This window comes from Peromyscus maniculatus, chromosome 6 (genome assembly GCF_049852395.1).
Source record: "Peromyscus maniculatus bairdii isolate BWxNUB_F1_BW_parent chromosome 6, HU_Pman_BW_mat_3.1, whole genome shotgun sequence".
Classification (NCBI taxonomy): Eukaryota; Metazoa; Chordata; class Mammalia; order Rodentia; family Cricetidae; genus Peromyscus; species Peromyscus maniculatus.
In genome coordinates, this window is record NC_134857.1 from 2,881,584 (window position 1) to 2,908,826 (window position 27,243).

The following is a 27,243-nucleotide window of genomic DNA, read 5'->3' on the forward strand; positions in this document are numbered from 1 at the left end:
TCTTTTACATATTTGGAGACTACTGGCACATGTAAAGGCTTAACCACATTAATTTCATTCATTGGTTTTCTCATTAGAATGTATTCGTTCATGTATTTAGAGAGGACTGTGGCATGAAAAGGCTTTATCACACTAATTACATTTGAAGGGCTTCTCAATAGTATGAGTTCCTTTATGTATTCAGAGACTACTGGCACATCCAAGATTTACCTCATTGATAACATTCATAGGGTTTCTCTCTTGTATGTGCTATTTTATGGATTTGAAGGTGATTGTGTTTTGACAAGGCTTTATCTCATTGATTAGATTCATAGGGTTTCTCTCCAGAATATGTTCTTTTATGTATCTAAAGATGACCTTGAATTGCAAAGGCTTTACCACACTGATTACAGTTTTAGGGTTTCTCTCCAGTATGTATTCATTTATGTATTCTGAGATTGTTGAGACATACAAAGGTTTTGCCACATTCATTAAATTCATAGAGTTTCTGTCCAGAATGCATTCCTCTTGTATTTGGGCATGACTGTGTCATATAGAGGCTTTATTACATTGATTGCATTTGTAAGGTTCCTCTCCAGTATGAGTTCCTTTATGTATGCAGAGATTACCAGCACATGCAAAGGCTTTATCACATTGACTACATTCATGGGGTTTCTCTCTAGATTGTGTTCTTTTATGTGTTTGGATATGCCAGTGTTGTGAAAAGCCTTTATTACATTGATTACATTTGTAGGGTTTCTCTCCAGTATGTGTTCTTTCATGTCTACAGAAACTATTGGTACATACAAAGGCTTTACCATATTGATTACATTCATAGGGTTTCTATCCAGTATGAATTCTTTCATGAATTTAAAGGTTACTGTGTTGTGAAAAGCCTTTATCACATTGATTACATTTGTAGGATGTCTCTCCAGTAATGTGTTCTTTCATGTCTTTTGAGATAACTATGTCGTGAAAAGGCTTTGTCACATTGATTACATTTGTAGGGTTTCTCTCCAGTATGTGTTCTTTCATGTCTTCGGAGACTACTGGAACATGCAAAGCCTTTACCACATTGATTACATTCATGGGGTTTCTCTCCAGAATGTGTTCTTTCATGTATTTGGAGATGACAGTGTTGTAAAAAGGCTTTATCACATTGATTACATTTGTAGGGCTTCTCTCCAGTATGTTTTCTTTCGTGTACTTGGAAACTACCAACACATGCAAAGCCTTTATCACATTGATTACATTTGTAGGGTTTCTCTCCAGAATGTGTTCTTTCATGCATTTGGAGAAGACTGTGTCGTGAAAAGTTTTTATGACATTGACTACATTTGTAGGGTTTCTCTCCAGAATGTGTTCTTTCATGTCTTTGGAGATGACTGTGTTGTGAAAAGGCTTTATCACATTGATTACATTTGTAGGGTTTCACTCCAGAATGTGTTCTTTCATGTTTTCGGAGACTACTGGAACATGCAAAGGCTTGATCACACTGATTACATTTGTAGGGTTTCTCTCCAGAATGTATTCTTTCATGTATTTGGAGATGACTGTGACGTAAAAAAGCTTTATCACATTGATTACATTTGTAGGGTTTCTCTCCAGTATGTGTTCTTTCATGCATTTGGAGAGTACTGGCACATGCAAAAGCTTTATCACATTGATTACATTTGTAGGGTTTCTCTCCAGAATGCATTCTTTCATGTATTTGGAGAAGACTGTGTCGTGAAAAGTCTTTATCACATTGATTACACTTGTAGGGTTTCCCTCCATTATGTGTACTTTCATGTATTTGGAGATAACTGTGTTGTGAAAAGGCTTTATCACATTGATGACATTTGTAGGGTTTCTCTCCAGTATGTGTTCTTTTATGTATTTGGAGAAGACTCCGTCGTAAAAAGGCTTTATCACATTGATTACATTTGTAGGGTTTCTCTACAGAATGTGTTCTTTCATGTATTTGGAGACTAGTGGCACATGCAAATGCTTTACCACATTGATTACATTTGTAGGGTTTATCTCTAGAATGTATATTTTCATGTCTTTGGAGACTATTGGCACATGAAAAGGCTTTATCACATTGATTACATTTGTAGGGTTTCTCTCCAGAATGTGTTCTTTTATGCATGTGAAGATTACTGTGTCCTGAAAAGGCTTTATCACATTGATTGCATTTGTAGGGTTTCTCTCCAGAATGTGTTCTTTTATGTATTTGGAGAGTATTGTGTTGTGAAAAGGCTTTATCACATTGATTACATTTGTAGGGTTTCTCTCCAGTATGTGTTCTTTCATGTCTTTGGAGACTACTGGTACATGCAAAGGCTTTATCACATTGATTACATTCATAGGGTTTCTCTCCAGTATGTATTCTTTCATGTCTTCGGAGTCTACTGGTACATGCAAAGGCTTTACCACATTGATTACATTCATAGGGTTTCTCTCCAGTATGTGTTCTTTTATGAATTTGAAAATGATCATGACTTGTGAAGGCTTTACCACACTGATTACTCTTACTGATTTTCTTTCCAGTATGTGTTTCTTCACGTATTTGGAGACTACTGTTGTATGAAAAGGCTTCATCATATTGAACACAACTATAAAGTTTCTCTCCAGTATGAATACTTTCATTATTCTGAGGATGACTGTAATATAAAAATGCTTTTGCACATTGAGTATTTTCAGATGGGTTTTCCCCAATATGATGTTCTTTGTACCTGTAAAGATAATTGGCACATGTAAAAGCTTTATCACATTCAGCACACTGATGAATATTTATATCTGTATGAATTAACTTTACAATTTTGTCTAATTTTTAAGACAAATGAGATCTTAAACTTTACATTCATAGTGTTTCCCTTCATTTAGGGCTGTTTTGTGTCTTTGAAGGTATCTGTAATGGTAAGAGCCTTTTATAGGGTCCACATTTATAGAATCTTTTGTCTATATGAGATTCTTCACATATTTGAAAAGAACTAGAAGAACTCAAAGCTTTAACATACTTATTGCACTCATAAGTTTTCCAATAGTGAGAGTCATACTCCACTTGCAAATTGAACCAGGACAATAGACATATTTATATATCCCAATACTCATAGAGCTTTTCTCCAGTCTGGGTGTCTTGTTGTATTCCCAATGAAGTTGGAACAACAATTAAAGTTAAACTTGTATCACATCCAAAAATTCTACTCAAAGTGGGGAGTATTACTTATCTTCTAATTATTTTGTGTGTGTGTGAGTGAGTTATGTTGCATCCTTCATATGCTCACATGGCTTATATCCAGAGTAGTGTATGATATACTGATAAAGGAAAACAAACAAATAAAATGTTTCCACACTACATTCACACAACTTGACTTTCTGTTCCTCATAGATATATATTTGGATTTATACTTATCACCTATCCAACACATATTCCTTTTACAATATCTGAGTGGCATGAAATTAAACAGATTGGATGTTCAACAGCAGAGCTATCATGGAGCTGTAATTAAAATAGGAATATCAGTGAAGGCATTGTTTCACTGTGTTCTTTCTTAGAAGAATGCCTTGCAAACACATATCAGCTATCTGACATTGAGGTATTTGGTTTTGTGAGAATTTAACAATCCTCAGTACACCTTAAACTGTGCTTATTTACATTGTTGCTTTTATTTAAAACTTCTGGGACACATTAAAATTTCTCCATAGGCACATTTATATCAGCCAGCACATGAAAAGTACCTTCTAAGTCTTCCAGAACTTTGACAATGTTCTTCAATATCATGGTCTTCCCAACTGTAGCCTAAAATACAGTGCCAAAAATACATATTATGGTAAATTGTGCAAAAGTTTTTATCTTTAGTGAACCTTAGAACAATGCCAGATTTACTCACCTCATTCTTCTTTCTCAATTAAAATTACAAAAGTTTATCAATAACCAAGGAAGAGTTGTCCCCTTATTTTAAAATGTGATAAAAAAATCTCAGTCTTACCTACAGCAGTAAGGTTTCTGTAGGTCTCCCACATTACATCTTTGTAGAGATTCTTCTGGGAAGGATCCATCAAAATCCACTCCTCCCACGTGAAGTCAATATGCACATCATCATAGGTCACTGCAGTCTAAAATATCCCATACATGTGTACAAAAGAAAGTGTGATACTGACAGCATGGTGATGTATACTTCTTTGGCAGTATATTCATATAATTCTGGGGCTCCCCACAGTTATTCCATGACACAAAAGTTCTAATCATCAACTCATTTTAGAAAACAAAAACTCAACAATGAGGTTCACATCTGTCATTTCTAAACATTTGGTCTAGGATATAGCCTTGCAGGAGAAATGCCTATTAAGAGATATAAAGAGGGGCCAGAGAGATGGCTCAGTGGTTAAGAGCACTGACTATTCTTCCAGAAGTCCTGAGTTCAATTTCCAGCAACCACATGGCTCACAACCATCTGTAAACAGATATGGTACCCTCTTCTGGCCTGCATGCAGACATGCAGACAGCACACTGTATACATAATAAATAAATGAATCTTTTTTTTTTTTTTTTTTTTTTTTGGTTTTTCGAGACAGAGTTTCTCTGTGTAGCTTTGCACCTTTCCTGAATCTCGCTCTGTAGACCAGGCTGGCCTCGTAGTCACATAGATCCTCCTGGCTCTGGCTCCTGAGTGCTGGGATTAAAGGCATGCGCCACCAACACCCAGCTAGGCTCACAACCAAAAATCTTTTTTTAAAAAAAGAGAGATATAAAGAGAGAAGCAAGCAAACAGATCAAAATACACATTAGAGAAATTGAATGAACAATTACTAACTACAAAAAAGATGGGCAAGTTGGGTGTACTGGCTCAAGTCTTTAATCCCAGCACTCACAAGGCAAAGGCACGAGAATTTAATTGAGTTTGCTGACAGCCTGCCTATGCAATGAATTTCAGGTTAGCCAGTTATATATTAGTAAGACCCTTTCTCCACCATAAAAATAAATTGTACAAGAAAGGTAGAATGAACTCGCAGGTTTCTATGGAAGTTTCTACAAAGAATTATGCATACACTCCATTCTGTTTTGATCTTCCAGAAACCAGTTTAAATTGTAACAATAATAAGATCTTACTAAAAGGGAATGCATGTTTAAAGTTACAAGTGAACAGATGAAAACATTAGCAATATAAATGTTGATCATAAACAATAACATAGGACAGTAGAAATGGATCAATGTTTAAGAGCTCTTGTTGGTCTTACAGACAGTTGGACTCATCATAAATGAGGGCTTACAACTATCCATTACTACATGTTCAGGGGTTGTGATACTATCTTCTGATTGCTGTGAGGACCAGGCACACATGTGGTACATATCCATGCATACAAGCAAAAGATACACATTCCTCAAAAGAATTGAAAACCAACATGATAGGTAGGAAGAATGTCACATAGCTGCAACTGAATGACTCAAAGGGCTCACGCAGTTTTAATGTCATGAGTATGCCATCCTGGGAAAGAGAATGATACATTCTGTGATAATTCAAAATTCAAGATGTGGGTGAAGCTCAGCAAAGCAGCATATGCTTGACATGTAGAAATACCTATACAACAAGCCCATCACCCAATAATATAAAAACAAAAAAGCCCAGGCATGATGGCCAACATTTAATCACAGGACATAAGAGCCAGAATAATTTGGATCTCTGTGTTTAGGTCAGCCTGGTATACAGATGTACTTTCTGGACAGCCAGGACTGCACAGAGAAACCTTCTCTTCAAAAACAAAAATAAAAATGAAAATTGACAAAAACACAAGTTACAAAATGTCTTGGTACTGAATATCAATTGTTTCAACTATATCTTATAGGATTTAGTGATACCATGTATAGCAGTGGTATAAGACATGACAGCCAGACACAAAGAATATTAGCTAAGGACAAGGGCTGTGGAATCCTCAGGTGACTGGGCTGTACCAATGCCTGTGCTTGAACCCATCTGTGCTGGCTGGGACGTTGTCTGTGTGGTTGTGCTGTGATATGGGTCTGGTGGCTTGCTCATTGTGGACATTGTTGCTGGGGTTGGGGAAACAGTTGCAGTGTCATTTTCCTGAGTCTCAGACAGGACCTTGCTGTGAACAGTTTTCCTTAGGGTGGCTGTGGTTGGTGAAGAGGTGTTTGTAACTGCCAAACTAGTCATGGGTAAAGGTTTGTTTGTGTCAGTGTCTTTGTCTAGTGTTAGTGAAAGTGGAGTTAAAGCTGACTTCTCAGGAAGAGTGGGTGTCCCAGTTCCAGATGATGGGATGGTATCCTCTTGTGTACTTAATGCTGTTGAAGGTATTGTCAAGGTCCTGTCTGTTTTTCTGAGGCCTAGAGATACTGATGATCCTATTCCAGTGTTGGTGGACTTTGGTAATAATAGAGTTGTTCCTAGAGGCATGATAACAGTAGAAAGTGTCTGTGCTGACTGGAAAGGTGTCTGTGTGATTATGCTGTGGTATGTGTCTGGTGACTTGCTCATTGTAGAGGTTGTTGCTGTGGTTGGGGGTACTGCTGCATAGGAAATGGATTGAAGCTAAAGACACTCAAATTCCTTCCCCAGTGAGGAATTTCATCCATAAGGACTCTTCCTACTAAAGGTTCCCCAAGCACCCCAAACAAAGCCACCAAGGAGAGAGAAGTATTCAAATACACTATCCTATCTGGGAGGATTTTCATTCAATTGAAAACATCCTGAACATAGGCTTATGGTCACCCCATGATCAAAACGCATTTAGTCTATTTTCAATGATCCTCATAGTCTTCAACAGCACCTACAATTTCAAATGTTCAAGGTCTCTTTAGACACTCAGGTGATTCCTTAACTCTGACATATTGTAAAATCAGAAAAAAAGTTACATCTTTCCAACAAACACTGGCACAGAATACCCATTACCATTCCCAAAGAGGAAGTGGAACACAGTGAGTGAAGACTGAACCAAGGCAACACTTGAACCCAGCAGGGTAAACACCAAATCCAGCACCTCTGACTCAGACATATGAGGCTTCAGTTTCAAAGCTTAGGTGTCTCATTTTCCTGAAATTTCTCATATATCTCTTTGGCTACTTCCATTCCCTATATGCAGCTCTCCATGGCAGATGTCTCACAGCTTTGGTATCTCAACATTTTGTAGTCTCAAAATGCAACCTGGGTTTCATGCTCAAAGCTTCAAGCAATGAACTTTCACAGGATCCTCACTGGGGCTCTGACTCTGCCAAATATAGATGACTGCAAAAGTGCTAAACTGAAACCACAGATCAGGAATCCATGACCAGAAATTTTGATTCTTTCTTATTTCAAGGACCAGCACAAGTTTGGCTTCTTAATTGAGATGGACCTTGCAGAGTTTGGACAACACTTGCAGCAGGTTTTGTATGAAGCTGCTTCCTGGGAATCAGAATCACTTTGCTTAATCCTCTCATTAGTTGAAGGCTTAACATGAAGCCCTGAGGGCACCTAGATAGGCTTTCTTCTCTTTAATGGTGATCTCCTTGAAAATTCCTATCTGTTTCAGCACATGACTGCCATCAGAAACTACCTTTTCATTGTCACTGTGTTCTGAAAAAATTATTGCTTTTTTCACTGTAGACCTGAATGAGTCATCAATAATAAGTAAGAAACAGATTCAATATTCCATCTAAGAAATCAGCCCATTACTTTTTAATTTGGCCTTACTCAATTTCTCAGGGCAAGGACAGAATAAGGAAGATTCTAGGCCAAATAAGACACAAATGACCTCTAGATTAATGTTTCATAGAGTCTACTTCTCATTAAAAGCAATGACCTTGACCTCCTCTGTGTGCATTACTCTCAAGAGTCTCATCTTCCTCATCCTACAAGAACAGCCTATTGAGTTCTATGTATAGTTTTCTGACTTTTGTCATTTAAGTCCCAATATCTTCTACATTCCTCTGAAGGACAACATTCCCAGATTCTTCCCAACAACACAATCACTTTTGGTGTTCCATTATTTGTTCTAACTTGCTTCTCTGCTGCTGTGATGGCAGGATGGAGAATCATTTGGGGGATATATGCCCGAGTGGTAATAGCTGGGTTTTGAGGTAGATAGATTCCCAATCATCTGAGGAACTGGTATAATAATTTCCATAATGGCTGAACAAGTTTTCACTCCCACCAGCAGTGGAGGAGTGTTCCCCTTGTTCCACATCCTGGCCAGCATGAGCTGTCACTTGTGTCATTCATCTTAGCCATTTTGATAGGTGTAAGATCAAATACCAGAGTAGTTTTGATTTACATTTCATTGATTGCCAAGGATGTTTAACACTTCCTTAAGCGTTTTTCAGCCATTTTAGATTCCTCTACTAAGAATTCCATTTAGATATGTACCATATTTTTTATTTGAACTATTTTATTTGTTGATGTCTAGTTTCTTGAGTTGTTTATTATTCTGAGTGAGGCAACCCAGAACCACATAGACTAAGGTGATGTTATTCACTTATAATTAGACATTAGCTGTCAAATAAACAATACCAACAATATAATCTACAGACCCAGAGAGGATAAGCAACCAGGATGTTTGTGGAGGCAGAGGAATGCATGGATCTTCCTGGCAAGAGGAGATAGAAAAGATTTTATGGGTGGACTGGGGGCAGGAACAGAAAATATCAAGAAAGAGAGGGACAGAGGGAGAGAATATAGGAAAAAGTGAGTGCAATAGGGGAGATATTAGGGGGAGATGTGGAAACCTAGTATGATAGAAACTTTCTGGAAGCTATCAGGGTGACTCTAATGAGGACTCCAAATATTTGAGAATATGGAGCCTGAACTAGCCATATAAGGCTCCCAGTGGTGGGAATGGGACACCAACCTAGCCACAAAAATGTTCAACCCATACTTACCTTGTCTGCAAGATATTCTGGGGCAATGGTGTCTTGGAATTTGTGAAGTAATCAACCAATTACTGAACTAAATTGAGGCCCAAGATCAAAGAGGAAGCCCATGCCCAACACTGCCTGGATGAATAAGAACCAAAAGTTGGATGGCTCAGAGAACTAGGGTAGAACCAAATACAACTGACCAAAAAGAAAAAAAAAAGTCAATGAATTGATATCTAACAATATTCTATTATCATAGATTAGTACCCAGTCCAATTGTCATCAGAGAGGCCTTCTCCTGCAGCTGATGGGAGCAGATGCAGACATCCTCATCCAAATATTACCTGGAGCTCTGGGAACCCTGCATAAGGGTGGACTGTAGGACCCAGAGGGGTCAAGGACACCAGGAGAACATGTCCACAGAATGAACTAGGCAGGGACGAAAGGGGCTCAAAGAACAGAAGCAGCAATCATGGGTCCTGCATGGATCTGAGCCAGGTCCTCTGCATACATGCTGTGGTTTTTTTACCTCGATATGTTTGTGGGAGTGAGGGTATCTCTGATTATTTTCCCTACTCTTAGATCCTTTTCCTCCTCCTGGGTTGCCTAATCCAGCCTTGATATGAGAATTTGTGCCTAATCATACTATAACTTGCTGTGTCATGTTTTGTTGATATGCCTGGGAGATCTGCCCTTTAGTGAAGAGAAATGAAGGAGGAGGGGATTTAGGGGAGAGAGGTACAGAGGAGTGGAATGAGGGGAAACTGTATTTTGGGGTGTATTGTGTGAGAGAATTTTTTTTTTTTTTTTTTTTGGTTTTTTTGAGACAGGGTTTCTCTGTGTAGCTTTGTGCCTTTCCTGGAACTCACTTGGTAGCCCAGGCTGAGAAAATCAATTTTAATAAAGAAAGGAAGTAGAGGAATAGGGACACAGTGAGGCAAGATTGGACCAAGGTAAGACTAAAACTCAGCAGGGCAAACACCAAATACTGTTGCTGTGTCTCAGATACATGAGGTTTCATTCTCAAAGGACTTAGATAGCTTTAACACTGCAACTTTTTATACATGTCTCTCCTTTGTTACTTCCACTCCATGTATGCAGCTTTCCATGGCAAATGTCCCATAGCTTGGGTATTTCAACATCTGATGGTCTCAAAATGCAACCCAGCTTCATCTTCACAACTTTATGCAATGAACACTCACCGCTTCCACACAGAGTTTCTGACTCTGCCAAAAACAAAAGTGTACAACAGTGCTAAACTGATGCCATGGAAGAAATCATGACCATTAAATTGTGCATCTTACCTGTTTCCAGAACCAGTAAAACATGGGTGATTCCTCCAAAATTGGCTTCAGAGTTGTGATGGACCCTGCCATGCTTCAAACTGCTTTGCAGCAGACTCTGCATGAAGTTGCAACCTGGCACTAGAAATCACTTTGCTCAATCCATCTATAAATTAAAGGTTTAGCTAATGGAGCCTTACACATAGGGCTGATAAGCATCTACTATAAAGCAAGGGAGTTCTCTTTAATAGTAACAGTCTTCTTGAAAGTTGCTGCTGGTTTCTCCAGCAGACTGTCACCTATAACTAACTACACAGTGCTATTTTTCAAATTTTTATTAAAAAATTTTCTATTCATTTTACATACCAACCACAGATACCCCCTCCTCCCTCCTGCCATCCCTCAGCCTTCCTCCCACTAACCCCCCATTATCACCTCCTCCAAGTCTAGTTTTCCAATGGGTAGCCAGCAGAGACTGGTACATTCAGTTGAGGTAGGTCCAAAGCCCTTCCTTCTGCAAACGGCTGCCCAAAGTGTCACACCTTAGGCACTGGGTTCCAAAAAGCCTTCTCATGCACCAGGGATGGATACCAATCACCCTGCCTGGGGGCCCACCAAACAGTTCAAGCTAAATAACTGTCTTCCATATCCAGAAGGCCCAGTCTAGTCCCATGAGGGCTCCTCAGCTATCCGTTCACCATTCAGGTGTGTCAACTAGTTTGGCGGGCATCTCTGCATGTTTTCCCATCATGATCTCAATGTCCCTTGCTTATAGAATCCCTCCTCTCTCTCATCAATTGGACTCCTGGAGCTCAGCCTGGGACCTGGACATGGATCTGTGCATCTGATTCCATCAGTAACTGGATGAAGGCTCTATGATGACAGTTAGGGTATTCACTAATCTACTTACTGGAATAGACCAGTTCAGGTACCCTCTCAACTATTCATAGTAGTCCAAGGTGAGGTCATCCTTGTGGATTCCTGGGAACTTCCCTAGTACCCTGTTTCTCCCTATTCCCATAATGTCTTCATTTATCATGGTATCTCTTTCCTTGCTCTCCCACTCTGTCCCTGTTCCAGCTCAAACCTCCCATTTCCTTATGTTCTCATACCCCATTCCTTGCCCTCCATTATTCCCATTACCCCCAGTTTGCTCATGTAGATCTCATCTATTTCTCCATCTCTGGGCTACCTATGTGTCCCCCTCAGGGTCCTCTTTGTTAGCTAGCTTCTCTGGAGCTGTGGGTTGTAGTCTGATTATCCTTTGCTTTATACATCTAGTATCCACTTATGAGTGAGTACACACCATATTTATTCTTCTGGGTTTGGGCTACCTCACTCAGGATGATATTTTTCTAGTTCCATCCACTTGTCTGCATACTTTATGATGACATTTTTTTTTTTTAACTGCTGAGCAGTACTCCATTGTGTATATGTGGCACATTTTCTTTATCCATTTTTTGGTTGAGTGGCATCTAAGTTGTTTCCAGGTTCTGGTTATTATGAATAATGTTGCTATGAACATAGATGAGCATGTACCCTTGTGGTATGATTGAACTATCCTTGGGTATATGCCCAAGAGTGGTATAGCTGGGTCTTGAGGTAGACTGAGAATTTTCTGAGAAATCACCATACTGATTCCCTAAGTGGTTGATCAAGTTTGCATTCCCACCAACAGTGGAGTGTGGGCACCATGGGCCCTGGCCCCCGACTGTGAGTGACTGCTGCCTTGCTTGCTGACCTTGACCAGATGTCCTCCCTATTCAGATTCCCTGCCGGTCTCCTTCTCACCTAAGGATCACCGGAGAGCTTACCGGAGGTTTTTCGTTCCTACATCCCGTGTTTGGTGTAAACAACTTAGATGCATCCTGTATTTGGTGTAAACAACTTAGATGCAAGAATGTAGAACATTGGGTCTAGAATGTAGACCATTGGTAGCAAACTTCTGCCCTCCGGGGATCCTCCATTTGTGTTGTAAGCCTGTATTTAAGGTTTCTTCCCTCTTTCAATAAACGGCATTCGGCATTCAGTTGTGGCGAATGACTCGCTGTCTCTTGTCTCTATTTTTAATCCGCAGCCCTTCGCTCGGACATGGTGAACGGGTATCGGTAATGTGGGTGTTACCGCTACAGTGGAGGAGTGTTCCCCTTGCTCCACATCCTCTCCAACATAAGCCGTCTTCAATATTTTTGATCATAGCCATTCTGTCAGGTGTAATGAGGTATCTCAGAGTCATTTTGATCTCCATTTCCCTGATGACTAAGGATGTTGAGTAATTCCTTAAAAGTCTTTCAACCATTTGAGATTCTTCTACTGAGAATTCTGTTTAGCTCTGTAGCCCATTTTTAATTTTATTGTCTAGTTTTTTTAATTCTTTATATATTTTGGAGACAGGACTTCCTGAAAGCTTTTGCAGGGCAAAGGACACAGTCAATAAGACAATACAACAGCCTACAAAATGGAAAAAGATCTTTACCAATGTCACGTCTGACAGAAGAAATGCATTTAAAGAAAATGAAATTAAAAAAATAATAACAATTGTCTTTTAGCATGATAAAATTACTTTATTTTTAATATAAAAAATGAGCTATATTAGCTATATTGACTTTAAAAAAGAGTAGAATCTTCCCTAGTTGAGGAAATGCAATTAATAAGAGACTGACTGATCTTGCCCATATGCACATGTTACTGAGATCTGAAACTTGACACACAGAGTTACAGGCAATGGTCTATTTTTCAGTCTTCTAAGCTGACATAATTCTGTCAAGTAGGACTGAACATATCTGCAAAGGAGAGTTGTCTAATTGGAAATTCAATATTCATTGGCTCAAACTAACTTTCTCAAATTGTACATCCACGAATCTGGTCTGTGTTCATGATATGAATTAAAATATGCTGGAAAAGCCGGGCGTTGGTGGCGCACGCCTTTAATCCCAGCAGTCGGGAGGCAGAGCCAGGCGGATCTCTGTGAGTTTGAGGCCAGCCTGGGCTACCAAGTGAGCTCCAGGAAAGGCGCAAAGCTACACAGAGAAACCCTGTCTCGAAAAACCAAAAAAAAAAAAAAAAAAAAAAAAAATATGCTGGAAAAATACAAAATCACTCACCCTGAAACAATAAGTCCTCTTTCATAATGGTGACTCCATCAGCTGATTGCCAACCCTGTTTCTCCCTGAAGTACACACAATAAACTATTCCTCCTATTCTCATCTGAAGGCATAAGCCATACTCCACATGCAAATCCTTTTCCTATGACTGCAATGGATAGTCAACTACATGACACAAATGGGTAATTTTAAATCTCTGAGGTGGTACAGTCATTTAATTTAAGAATTTATAATGTTTGATCATGGGAACCAAGGTCATTGCTGTGGGGACCAACGTACTGGAATCAAGGCCACTTGAATCAATATAAAAGTGTTTCTCTCAGAAAAAAATTTCTAAATAGCTGGAGGTGCAGCTGTTCAAGAATTAATATGCCTTCCAAAGGAGAAATCGCTCCATACACTTGAGATTAAAAAAGAAAAATTTTATTAATGATAGCATGCATCCATTTCTGACTAATGCTCAATGAGGAGCCAGCCTGGAACAGATTTTGCATTCCACATGTTCTGTCATCCTTAAGTTCCTTTTAGGTTTAGGCTCCAGTTACACTTTGAACAATTTAAATAGGATTAGGAGATTGCAAGTCTAGCCACTTAGGCAGTTGGGAAACTCATACAGCAAAGATAATTCCAGATTTAGTCCTTAAGTACAACACTAACCTGAAACAGCAGGTCATTCTTCAGTGACAGGGCCCTCAGGTAGAGGTGCCAGGAGATGAGAAGGCACCTCCTCATCCAGGGGATGAGAAGGGTAGGAAAAGTAGAAGTCAGAAAAAATAAAGGCTGGTATGGGGAGGTCTTGTACAAGTTATGCCTCATGCCAAGTAAACTTCTTAAGAATAGCATCTTCCAGTAGGAAATAGAAGAAAATGAGAGACTTCTATGAAGTCAACAGAAGCTACCATACAATGGCGCAAACTCAGGAGGAGGCATCTCACACACTGCTGCATAAGGAGAACACAGAGTATCTCAGAAACATTACTGGCTAAGCACACAGTGGCCTTGGGATTGATAACCATAGTGCCCTGTGGTAATAAGAGTTTTATTCTCAGGATTTAAAGCAACCCCTTCACAAAGGTCCTGGCCCCAGATCATTACCAGCTTTCCCTAGCATACTCCTGGTTTTAAAGAAGGAGCTCTATTTTATTCTCAATATATGAGGTCCTTAGAGAAAGCTCCCAAGTCCTAGACTCCAGGCCTTTTCTGGCTCTCTGAAGCACCTTCCTTCTCTTTGTGTGAGGGCCTAGAGGAAAAGTCTTGTTGATCAGGCCATCATTCAACACAATAGTGTTTTCCTTTTCAAATAGGTGTCACCTTGTCCATCTGTCAGAACCATGCTTTTCTCAAGAAAAAAATTAAGACCTTAATTGCACACCAGACCTTAAGGTTGGTTGTGACCCTATAGTGCCCCCTAGAGCAGCTTGTTAGAGGCCTCTTCTTTGATATAAGGATGGACCTAGTGGCTGCTTGAAAATCAGGGGTGTCTCTTTTGTCACAGTTTGGAGCCAAATGCCTGGACAATCCTAGTGAACAAATGTGTATGCTATCATCTTAATCTCTAACAGGCCTAGTTAGCATATACTTATCTTTGTGGTATGTGGTATGTGGTAAGTGGTATGTGGTATATCTTTGTGGTAGAGGAAGCCTCCCTTAGCTAAAAATTACTCTCTATGACTTACTATCTCCTAAGCATTGGTAAATCCTTTATATCACCAATTCTACTCCTCTACATCACAGCTTAGTAGGGGAGTGCTATTCAACACAAGAGTTGCCATTTATAATTCCTCTAAAATTATTTGCAAATTCATCATTAGAGAAACTAGGCCTCTACAAATTTAAGAGCTGCCTTCCATGACTGCATGAAAAGCATGTTGACCTTGACTACAAAGATGTTTCTACACATAGCTTCCTGTTCCCAATGCTCTGAGCAGGGTTGCTTTAGATCCTGAGGCTGTCCACAGAGCAATGTTATTCAGAGTCCTGCACCTGGGTGCAGGGAGTTGCAAGGACCACATGATACCTCACAGGATGGGGAATCTGGCTACAGGGTCCCATCCAACCCCAGGGAGGACTGCCATATGCCACACTGGCTTCTGAGGCTCACCATTTGCTCCCCCTGACCTAGGGACAGCAGCCTCTTGCTCACCATGCCGTGGCTTCCCAGCTCACCCATGCTCTCTCCTCTGCTCCTTCCAACAGCACAGGCAGCACACAAAACCACTGGTATACACTCTGTTACAAAGACAAGCCTGCAGCCTGGCCCTGGAAAGCCCACCCCCACCACTCTCCTCTAACTGGCAGGTAAGACTGGAGGGCCTGATTGGCTACTGAGGCCTGAGTGACAAGAGCACCTTCCTTAGGGTAACAGTGTGCTTAAAGATTCTGTACAGTGAGTGGTTCCTGGCCCTGCCTTCCACCCAAGACCCAGACCTTTTCTAGATCTGCAGATTTCCATTACAACAGCACTGGCCCCTGGCTCAAATAGCTGACCTTGCTATATTCCTGCACTCCACAGGCACTTCCTCTTCTTCCTCCTGGACACCACGTGACCAGCTTGCACAGCCCATTACATGATGTGGAGGGGAGTGATTCCCCTCTCCACCAGGTTGAAGGATGCCCAGAATATTAACAATTACAGAGAGATTTTAGGACACAAAATGAAATGTCTGTTTTATGGCTTCGCACTGAGGTCTGATGAACTCAGGTACTTTTTACCTGGTTGTCACAGGGACTTTAGACAACCAAGAGAGAAAAGCAGGAATCACATCACAGACAAGATAGATCTTTATTCCATCAGAAGGCTGGATGATGGTTCCATTGCTTTAGGAATTTTATTCCCAAAATTCATATCAATCTTTTGACAATTTAACAACAATATGAAGTGTAGTCTTCACAATAAGTTGAATACACAAAGAGAAATGGAACAAGTTCCTTTATGAGCACTGCTCTTAGGTACAACATCTTCCTCTGGGCAAGTGAAAACAAAACAAAAAACAGAAACCGTATTAGTAACGTTCTCTGCTTGAACAGAACTGATAGAATCAGTCTCCCTATGTAGGTAGAAAGTGAATTTATTAGAATGCCTCACAGTCTGTGGTCCAGCTAGTCCAACATTGGCTGTCTACCAATGAAATGTTGAAGAATTCAGTACTTCTTCAATCCATGAGGATGGATGTCTCAAATGGTCTTCAGTATATACCAGAATTCCTAAAAATTGGGTTCTAAAGAGAGTAAATGAATGACCTTCCTAGGCAAAGAGAATGAGCTTCCTTCTTCAATATTCTTATATATATAGGCTGTCACCAGAAGGTCTGGTCAAGATTAAAGGTGGATCAAATTACCTTGAAGATCCAGATTAATGAAGGGTCTTCCCATTTCAAAATCTGAATTAAGAATAATCTCTCACAAGTATACCCAAGTGCTGTCAGCCACAAAAATATGAAGTGAGGATTCAGCCATCATTGACAAGTCCAACCCATTAGAAATGGGGGCTCTGGTAGAGGAGTTAAAAGCCTAAAAGCAAGGTGTTTTGGAATTATTGCCTTTACAATGTATAGGCTGTTTCCTGCAGTGAATTTCTTGTGTGAAATTGTAGGTTTCTCATATGTTACTACCATGGAATTCATTTCACAAGAGCTTCTAGCAGTGTAATTGATCATTATTGGGCACAATTTCTCCTATGCGGTTGGGGTATATTGATAACTTCCCAGTTATGTGTGAAAACAGTTACACAGGCAAAATTTTCAGACATTCTCAGACATTCAAGGACAAAGTATGAGCATACTGTTGATTTGCAACCCTTAGATAGACAGAAATGTACTCTGGCTTTACCTCACCTGAAGATAAGAAAAACTATCCTGAATTAACCTCACTAACCCTAAACTCTTAACTCCTTATACTTACTTTCACCTCAGTTTATTAACACAAGACTTTAGCTTAGAGATTTATTGCTTGTAAACACTGAGATATAGTGGAAAAGGTAATCAGTCATTTGTTAGTACCTGGAGATGAGTAAATTTCCCAAGAACCCTCTGAGGACCTGTCCCTCCATGGCCAGAGGAGCTGGAAGGTGCCAGGTTCTGTTTCTTGTACAAATTAAGCTTAATTCTATCTTGATTCTGCATCTTTAAGCAATAGGTGTAATCTTTAGACCTAAGAAGTTCTTTTTAAGCAACTGATTATAGCAAAAGTGCTACAGCAGACCAAAAGCTGAACATCTTCCTCTACTGCTTAGGCAGGTTGCCTAGTAACCAAGGATGCTTACACTGCCTGTGGAAAAATGGCTCATAAGAGACCTTTGGAAGCAGAACAGGTGGAAAAGACAGTTTTACCTTATTCATGATTTTCACTGATTAATAGATTTCTTTTTTAACTTATATGTAGCCACATTTAGGAAGGTAGTTTGAGCACAGGAATTCCTCCCTCAGATTTCTTTTGTGGATTTAATTCTCAGTTGGCCTTACCAGAAAACTTTCACTAGCCACTCCCACCTTGTGTCATAAGTGAAACTTGATAGTTATTGATCTGTGTATGAATTTCAAACCTCTCCCTGCATTACCAAAGAATTATTGTTTTTAAATGTATATAGGCCGGGACCCTCGCTGTAGAAATGATGTTTACTTGGAACAATAAAAAGATGGACTGAAAGAGCACGGTGTGAGTAGATTCATTCCTCTCCCCTCACTTCTAGTTTTCCTCCACTGGTTGTAGTGTCTCCTTTTGACTCAGAAAGTCTTTAAGGCAGGCCCCTAAAAGCTTTTCTTATCCTTACCCAATTCTTTGTGCATTAGTTAATTCCAGAGCTAGTCAGTTTGGATACCAAAAACAGTCCTCACAAGATGCAAGACAGAAGATCTGAGAAAGATTTCTTACCTGAAGGAGGCAAGAAGAATGTGGGATTCATTTCCAAAGCAATGCTTTGCCTAAGCAACAGAAGCACGGGTATTTTACGTGGGGAGTCTGTAAACATTCATATAGAGTTCTGCTATTCTCACACTAACAATGGAGAGAGAATATAAATACAGAAAACACAAAGGAAAGTCACCTATCAGCACTGTGGTCACTGCTCTTAGTTGGATGGCTCTGCTGAGCAACTGTAACCTAAGAACAAGGCTTCTTTTGCCTCTGAGCAGGCAGGTTCAGAAGAAGGCCACAGCTGCTTCCACACAGGGTCATTTTGACTAGGAGTTCATTATAACAAGCCCTGGTTGCTGTCTGTCTCAGGACTGTGACATTGCTGTAGAGAATTCCATTATTTCCTTATTCTAACTTTTTAAAAAATTTAGTTATATGAGTATTTTTGCATGTGTCTTTGCACAGAACCTACAGAGGCCAGGAGAGAGCAAAACATCCCTGGTACTGAAGTTACAGCAAATTGTTAGCCAACATGTGGGTTCTGGGAATGGAACCTGGGTCCTCTGTAACAACATCCAGTGATCTTATCTATTGAGTAATCTCTCTAGCCCCTTCTATTACTTAAATTTTATTCCTATACATTTTAATTAAAAGATACAGCATCACTTTCCCCTTGTTCTCTCTTTACTCCATCCCTTTTCCAGTGTTTCCCCTCCAAATTCTTCCTTGTCAAGTATGTATGAGTAAGTATGCTGAAATTCATGAAGGTAACCTGTTGAGTCTGTTTTTGTTGGTTGTGTGTGGTTGCAGGGCTGACAACAGTGTAATAGAGAGCAGTAAGGAAATGTACATCAGTGACACAGAAGAGGAATCAAACCTGTATGGTGAAAGTGTGTTTCAGAAGGAGGCCTTGCAGATGCCCATGAATTCATATCCAGGTTCTTTTCATTTTGAGCACCAAACAGGTTAGTGAAGTATTCTCATTTCTATTAAACTGATAAAATAACCTGACTCAAAGTAAGTTTGGGGGAAAACATTCATTCAACTTATAATTTTATGGTATATTGCTATCAAACAAGATGTTTCCATCCATGGTCCCTAAAGTATCATGTTATTAATAATGTAAAATACTCTCACCTTCTTAAATCCCAAAGTATTGAAAAATTTTAACATTTATTAAGTCTACAGACACATAAATGTATATTCTGTGAGAAAAAAAGAGTAACAGCCCACTGTTTTCAAAAAGGGGAGAACAGGAGAATTGCAAATAATCAATTACATTTAAGGAAACCAAAACCTAACAGCTTCCTGTATCACACTGTACAAGTTCTGAGACTCTAATGATATTCTGGGCTCTCAGAGACTGCGGAAGCTCCATGTTTCAGGCTCTGCTATCCCTAGCACACACAGCTTGCCTACCATCCCAGTTCTACTCCACAACTGCAGCTCTCCTTGGTCATCCTACAGTCCAAGAACCTACCACCCCTTCAGGTGTCCACTGTACTCACTGACTTCTCAGGGCCTCTCCACAGGTGTTTAAAATCTGTTACAGTGTCATTAGCTCTTCATGAGCCCTTCAGTGTTGGATTGACAGGCAAGATACCGAAGCAGAAGAATCCCAGCAAATTACCAAACTGTCTGGGCTCTGCCCAGATATCAAGCAAAGGTAGTATCTATTCCTTCGGTCTACTGTATGTGGATTCTACTTTTACCTGACAGCTTACTGAATTTGAGGGGACACAAAGGGGTAAAGAATAAACACAGCAGGCAGGAGGAGACATGAAGGAGATGGGAAAGGACAAGAGGAGACAGGAGAGAACCTGAGCGTCCCCAGGGAACTGGAGGTGCTTCATTTCTCTGAGTCCCAGTATCAGCTCCCTGGAGTCTCTACTGTCTGGTCCATCTAGTCCTGACCTGGAGATGGTGCACTGATGGAGCCTGGGAAGTGCTCCTATTCTAAGCCTTGCAGTTACCATTTGTACCTCAAACCAGCTTGGCTTGCCCTCAGGCAAGTGACAAGGACACAGAGATTTGAGTAGGGAAAGAAAATAAAGATATTAACTCTATCCAATCAGCAGCCTGGCAAAGTCTTCTCTACATCCTCTACACTCACATCCTGAGACCATGTCACCCTAGAAATTTTGTGAGCCTGGATTTTAAAGCAATTGGAACTTAAATCTCCCACAGCTTCGACCTTGGGGTTCACATGACTCATGGAAAAATACACCTTAAGCAGTGGAGGTGAGATTATCCAGAGGCCCACAGTCTTGCTCTGGTCTGTAGAAGATAGCAAGGGACAGTTTCCTGAGCCTACCATAGACTTGTCTGTTCCTGGGCGCCTGCCTCCATACCCCATTGTACACTTAGCCCTTGGATGATGTTGAAACCCTCAAACTGTAGCCTCTGCCTCCTAAGTTTTGTGATCACAGGGTTGGGACACCATATCTGGCTTTGGTGACTTCTTACTCAGCTTTACTGAGTGTCATGGCATGGACATATAGACACTCAAAATGTAAAATTTTAAAAGTCAATAAAAAGAAGTAACCATGGTGATTGATTACACTGTATCCATAGTCAGGAAGCAGATAGTGATGAATGTTGGTCACTATTACATAATTCAGTACCAAATCCATGGAATGGAATGGTGCTATCAATTCTAGAAGGCAGAAGAGTCTTCTCATCTCAATGAACTTAATATATAAGACAATCTTTTAAAGCATACCTCAGAGAATAACATGATCTAGATAAGCCCTAAGAGGAGTGACTGGAAGAGTGTCACTGGACTGAAAATCAGTATTAGCCATCACACAAAATTAATAAAATTTGCTGTGTAGACTGCCTGTGTAGACAGTGACATTATTCCTTTTTTTAGTGATATCTCAAATACCAATGAGCCATGTTTGAAGACAAAGTACATAAAACATAGGAGTATGGACTTGCTCCTTTCCCAGATGTAAGCAGAAATTTGCTGAGAATCTCCAGGACAGGATTATGAACTCCATGTAGAGCAAGGCACAGTGCAGAACCCTTCTGCCCATGTTTTTACTTCATTAAATCAGAATCCTACCCAAGCCACCGCAGGAACTGACAGATGATCTTTTTTACCAAAGAGAAGGAAAGAGGGACACAGAGAGACAGAAAGACAGAGAGAAGGAGAGAGAGAGAGAGAGAGAAAGACAGAGAGAGAGAGAGAGAGAGAGAGAGAGAGACAGACAGACAGACAGACAGACAGACAGACTCCCTAAGGACCCATTGAAAGGAACTTACAAAGTCAACAAACTGTAAACATGACTTTGTCAATTCTTAAGTGTGGCTCTCCCTCACAAGACTACACAATCCAAAAGTCCTTTCTTTCTAATAATATCTGTGCTAAATCCATGATAAACATCTATTTTTAGCCAGGTGTGGTCATATGAGGCAGAGGCAGGTGGATGTCTGTGAGTTCCAGGTCTAGCCTATCTACTACATAGTGAGTTCCAGGTCAGACAGTGTTAGAACATGAGACTGTGTCTCTCCAAATGATCTTGTTATCACAGAGCAGAGAGAGTCAGAGAGTCAGAGAAACTGAGAGGCGAGGAGAGGAGAGGAGAGGAGAGGAGAGGAGAGGAGAGGAGAGGAGAGGAGAGGAAGGGAGAGGGAGGGAGAGGGAGGGAGAGGGAGGGAGAGGGAGGGAGAGGGAGGGAGAGGGAGGGAGAGGGAGGGAGAGGGAGGGAGAGGGAGGGAGAGGGAGGGAGAGGGAGGGAGAGGGAGAGGGAGAGGGAGAGGGAGAGAGAGAGAGAGAGAGAGAGGGAGGGAGAGGGAGGGAGAGGGAGGGAGAGGGAGGGAGAGGGAGAGGGAGAGGGAGAGGGAGAGGGAGAGAGAGAGAGAGAGAGAGAGAGAGAGAGAGAGAGAGAGAGAGAGAGAGAGAGAGAGACTCCCTAAGGACCCATTGAAATGGAACTTACAAAGTCAACAGAACTGTATACATGGCTTTGCATCAATTCTTAAGTTTGGCTCTCCCTCACAAGACTACACTATCCAAAAGATCACTCCAAAAACTCTTCTTAGTAAACATCAGGACTAAGAAAGTGGGTTAACAGATACAATACTCATCTTGCAACTACCCCTTTACTTCTGCATTATAAAGCCAGTTGCAATATTGCATGCCTATAGTCCAATGGTTTAAGGCAAGATGAAAGGCAGGCAGCTGCCTACGACTCTATGTGTATAGAAATTAAATAAACACAGATCTCACGACTTTCAACTCAAAGTGACCCTTAAACTGTTGTTTCTGACCCTCTAGCTACTGATATTTCTCTAAGAGAGGCCCCATGTTCTAGAGCTCTCTCTGCAAAGGGAGGTGATCTCCTGCAGACCCTGCTATAGCTCTGCAGCCTTCATGCTCCCTTGTGTTTTCAGGCAAACCCAGCCGCAGTGATGCCCACACAGAAAACACTGTAGAAGAATAATTTAATGTCTGATTCCAACCACATAGATTATGTCACAAGATGTGGCATCTGCCCTATCCACCTGCCCAAAACCATGCAACCTGAGATACCTCTGTAGCTCAGAACTTCCTTTTGTCCCCTGAAACTGACCATCACTGAATCACACCATGGTGGCTGGCAGTAACAGAAAGCTAAAAGCATTCTAATCATGTATTGCTGAAGGATGATCCCCATCACCCCCTTTCTACCATTTTCTAAACTGTCTGTAACATTTATAAGACAAACCTGAAAGGGAAAAGTAACATCCAGAACTTGTAGAATCCAGACCTTCAGTTTTCCAATCTGTCTTCCCAGATTCCCACTGTCACAGAAGCAAAGACTGTGTGTGCACACTGGACAGTGATATTACAAGCATCATAGCCTCCCATGCCAGGGTGGCAGATCCTTCTCCTCCCCAGGGAATCCACACTCCCTGGATCAGTAAGGATCAGAGGCCAAGGGCCACTGCCCAGGTTACTACAGGGACCAACAGAAACACAGTCTGGCTCATGGTCTGTCCCAGTCCCAGCAGTTCAGACTCTGATAGCTCAGCCAACCTGCTCTTCCTGGACAGTGGCCCCCCACACTCACCATGGCATAGATATGGTATTCCTTAGAGCTCCCTATATCAGAAGCAGAGAAGAATCCCAAAGAGAACTTGAAAGTCACCTTCCACTGGTGCTACTGATGGCTAAGTCTTCCTAAAGCTCCTCATTAGTTAGGACCACCCAGTTGTATCTCAGGACATTAGCAGTTACCCTACTGGGTGAGCAGAGAGATCCAATGACTCATACAGCACAGGCCTTCCCAGCTCTGCCCTTCCACACTAGGGTTGGACAGGTATCTAGTGTGAGAAACTTGTAGTTTAGAGAATATTCCATTCTCTAGAGCACTTCCTATTCCTCTTTCAAGGTACTGAGTCCTTTGCATGCACATTCCATTACACGCTCAATGCCCAGTGAAGCCAACCCTTTGCTTCAGAGCTGGGAGGACCTGAAGCCAAACACAGGTCACACTCAAACAGTAACTGTTGTGGAAGCTGAAACAGGTCATGGATTAGAACACAATGAAGGGAGGGCTTGGAGCCAGGAAAGAGATAGTGGAAATGAGGAAATAATAATCCCATAAAATTATGTTGGAAAGTTGAAACAGGATTTATGGCCATGTGCTCCAGAGACTAGGGATTTGTACTAGAGCACACTAAGTACTACTCATTCATTTCTCCCAGGTTGTGTGGGGCATTTACCCACCAACCCCACAGTTCCCCAGAGTTTTCTTGAGTGCGAGCAGCAGGAAATATTAGATAGAAGGATTTATATCGCGGAGATAAACAGATAGAATAAAGGATAGCCTTGAGAGGATCTGGAACCTTTTCCAACGTGCCCTGACTGTCTCTGCTCCAGGGTATTTATAGAGATGCCAAGGGGTAAAGCAAAAGACCTCCTCCAGCACAGGCAAGTGGAGACCATCTTAGACACCTGCACTCAGGTCCGTGGTCCTAATCATCCTCCTCTATGCGGACCTGCTGGGTAAAGCCACGATGAACCTGAAAACGGGCTCCCACAAAGTTGTACATCTTATACATGGAAAAGATTCACATTAGGCAGGGCCACACCATTTTATCCAGTTCTTCTATTTAGGTTGAACTGGTGTAACTAATGTAATTTTGTTCCACAAAAATTCAGTTCTTTATCCAGATTCTTGATTGTCTGGTCTGTGGAACAGAGAAATGGCCAGTCAGGACATTTATGGACTATCTAAAATTGATGACCTCACTACTTATTGCTGCTGTCTGTCAACTGTCACAGCAGGAAAGCTTTCACCTCCTTCTTGCCATCCCTTTCTGTGCTGTGACTACACTTGCTTTATAGTGGGTCAGTGAACTCAACTCTTACACAGGGCCCACTTCATCTGTAATTTCACAATGAAATCTAGAGAGGCTGGAGGACAATCATTCACTGGTCTATTTTCCATCTCACTGACCAGTCAAGGCCCAGAGTGGAAGGATTTGCAGGACTGTATTCCAGTGCTGAGCAGCAGAGGCAGGATTTGGTGTTCAAAGCAATTCTCAATTATGTAGTGTGAGGCAAGCCTGAGCTACAGGAGACATTGGTCTAAACCAGTGGTTCTCAACCTTCCTAATTATGTCATACTTTAATACAGTCTTTTATCAGATGGTGAACACAACTATAATATTATTTTCACTGCTACTTCATAACTAAAATTTTGCCACTGTTATAAATTATAATAAATATATCTGCGTATTCCAATGGTCTAAGGCCACTGCTGTTAAAGGGTGCCTCTATCCTTCATGTTAAGAACCAGTGCTCTATAAAGGTATATAAATAAATAACACCTAAGAAAAATTAGAAAGAAATTCTTAATGGCCAGGAAACATTGGAAAACAGATTAGAGCTATAATGCGTTTAAAGTAAGTGAAATTTAAAAAATGGTACCACTAATTGACTTTTTAAAATGATAGAAATAACTGGAAGAATACTTAGCAGTACTGACTTTGCAACAGAGCAGGCACTTCCCTGCTAGAGAGAATGCCATTCATAAGACACTGCATGACTTTCCCATGTAAAGTGTCAGCTGCTGGGTGCTATAAGCTGACACATGGAGTTAAAGCCAATGGCCTGTGTCTCAAACCTCTGAGCTGACTTAACTGTGTCAACCAGGATTGCACACATCTGCATAAGAGAGTTCCCTAACTGGAAACTGAAGACTCAGTACTTCAAGTTACCCTCCCTAAATTGTACACCCACCAATTCTGCCTATCTTCATTCACATGGAAGGAATAATACCAGGAGTTAAATTACACAGAAAGTCACTCCCCCTGCCCAGCGGGTCCTTTTTTATGATGGAGACCTCTGCAGCTCACTGCCTGAAACTCCAGCCCATGGTCTAGCTATTGCCTACTCTGTTTCCCTGTGCACTGTACACAGGACACTGTTCCTCCTCTTCTGGTCTGAAGGGAGATGCCATGCTCCACACACAAATCCTTTCCTGTTACTGCAATGGACAGTCCACCATGTGACTCAAAGTGGTTACTTTAGAACTCTGTGGTGCTACAGACCTGCAATACAAGAATTCATGGTGCTGGCTGGGCAGTGGTGGAGCACACATTTAATCCCAGCACTCAGGAGACAGATGCAGTCGGATCTCTGTGAGTTCAAGGCCTGCCTGGACTACAGAGGGAGTTCTAGGAAAGGCACAAAGCTACACAGAGAAACTCTGTCTTGAGAAACAAAAAAAAAAAAAAAAAAGAAAAAGAAAAAGAATTCATGGTGCTTGGTCAGGACAATAGCAAGGGGAATGCCCTGTGGGGATACAGACAGGATTCAAGTCCTCCTCAATCTACATCAGAGAATTTGACTCAAAAACACTTTACAAAAAGACTGGAAATGCAGCTGTTCTAGACTATGATGGCAGCACACCAGGACTTAATGTTGGTTGTGACCCTGTGAGCAGCATGTTAGAGGCGGGTTCTTTGACAGGGGGGCAGGGAATGGGGGGACCCTTTTGGCTGGTTGTAAATTAGCATTTTCTCCTTTGTTATGGGAATGTTCCCAGATGGCTGGTTAGTCCTGGGGAACAAGTATTTACATCTTATCATATTAATCTCTAAAAGGCACAGTTAGCATAATACATATCTTAGGGATATCTGAGAGACAGCCCTCCTTTAGCTTCATTCTACTTTGTGACTTAATGTCTCCTAAGAATGGGTAAATCATTTTACCATCAATTCTACTCCTCTACATCACAGTTTAGCAGTGGAGTGCTACTCTACACAGGAGATGTCCTTTACCAGCTCCACAAAATCAACTACAGATGGATCCTAAACCTAAATGTTGAAAATGCAGAACTGCTTAAAGATTCTATAGAGACCAGGGCTTTCTGAGTTTGGCAAATCTGCCTTCCAAGGTGACAATACAAGCATTACAGGAGCCAGCACTTCACAGTGACATCAACAACAAGGGTATTTCTAAGTCTTGTTCCCAATGCTCTGCACAGACACAGATGCTCTGCCCACGGAGAGAAGTTATTCAGAGGCTTCAGCCCCAGCCCAGGGAGTTGCAAGGGCCACGTAGGACACTCAGGATCAAAAAGGAATACACGCGTGACACACAGGACCAGGAAGGAGCATGTGGGACTCGCAGGCTCGCACAGGACCAGGCAGGACCACACTGAATTCTGCCTCTGGCCACTGGCTCCCACCCTCCTCGGGAGGACCCACCACCCGGTTCCGGCTCAGCCGGCCGCTCCACCCAGTCTGGGGAAAGCAGCCCCTCGCTCACCGTGGCCGGCCACTCCTCCCGGTCTGGGAACAGAAGCCCCTTGCTCACCATGGCGCAGCTGCCAAGTACTCAACCCACAGCAGAGCGTATGAGGTACAGCACAAGAAGCCAACTTCCTACTTCCTCATCTTAAGAGCTGAACCAGACGCCTAGCGCCAAGAGGAAGAACACTCCCATCTGACTGGTGCTCGAGTCCCTGATTGGTTAGTGAGGCCTGAGTGACAGGACCGGGTAAGCAAAAGGGAAACAGTCCCGTGGTTCCCAGCCCTGGCTTCCACCTGAAGCACAAACCTATCCCAGATTGGCTGGAGATTTGCGCCAAATTCCACAGCAAGTCTCTAGTTAATATAAACCAATGGGTTCAGTTTTAAAAGAAAGTATACATTTTCAGAAGGAGGCTAATATGACAATATCGCACAAGAGGAA

The 27,243-nt window shown here is 41.4% G+C and overlaps 1 protein-coding gene across 1 annotated transcript; it reads right to left on the reverse strand.

Moving 5' to 3' along the window:
• Nucleotides 1-1,092: 1,092 nt before the first annotated feature.
• Nucleotides 1,093-26,952, reverse strand: LOC102923703 (uncharacterized). Its single transcript, XM_076573832.1, is given in 5 exon segments — nt 1,093-1,252; nt 1,255-2,696; nt 3,703-3,763; nt 3,954-4,080; nt 26,818-26,952. Coding segments are annotated over 5 exon segments (1,707 nt in total). The 5' UTR covers nt 26,869-26,952; the 3' UTR covers nt 1,093-1,226.
• Between the last annotated feature and the right edge of the window lie 291 nt (nt 26,953-27,243).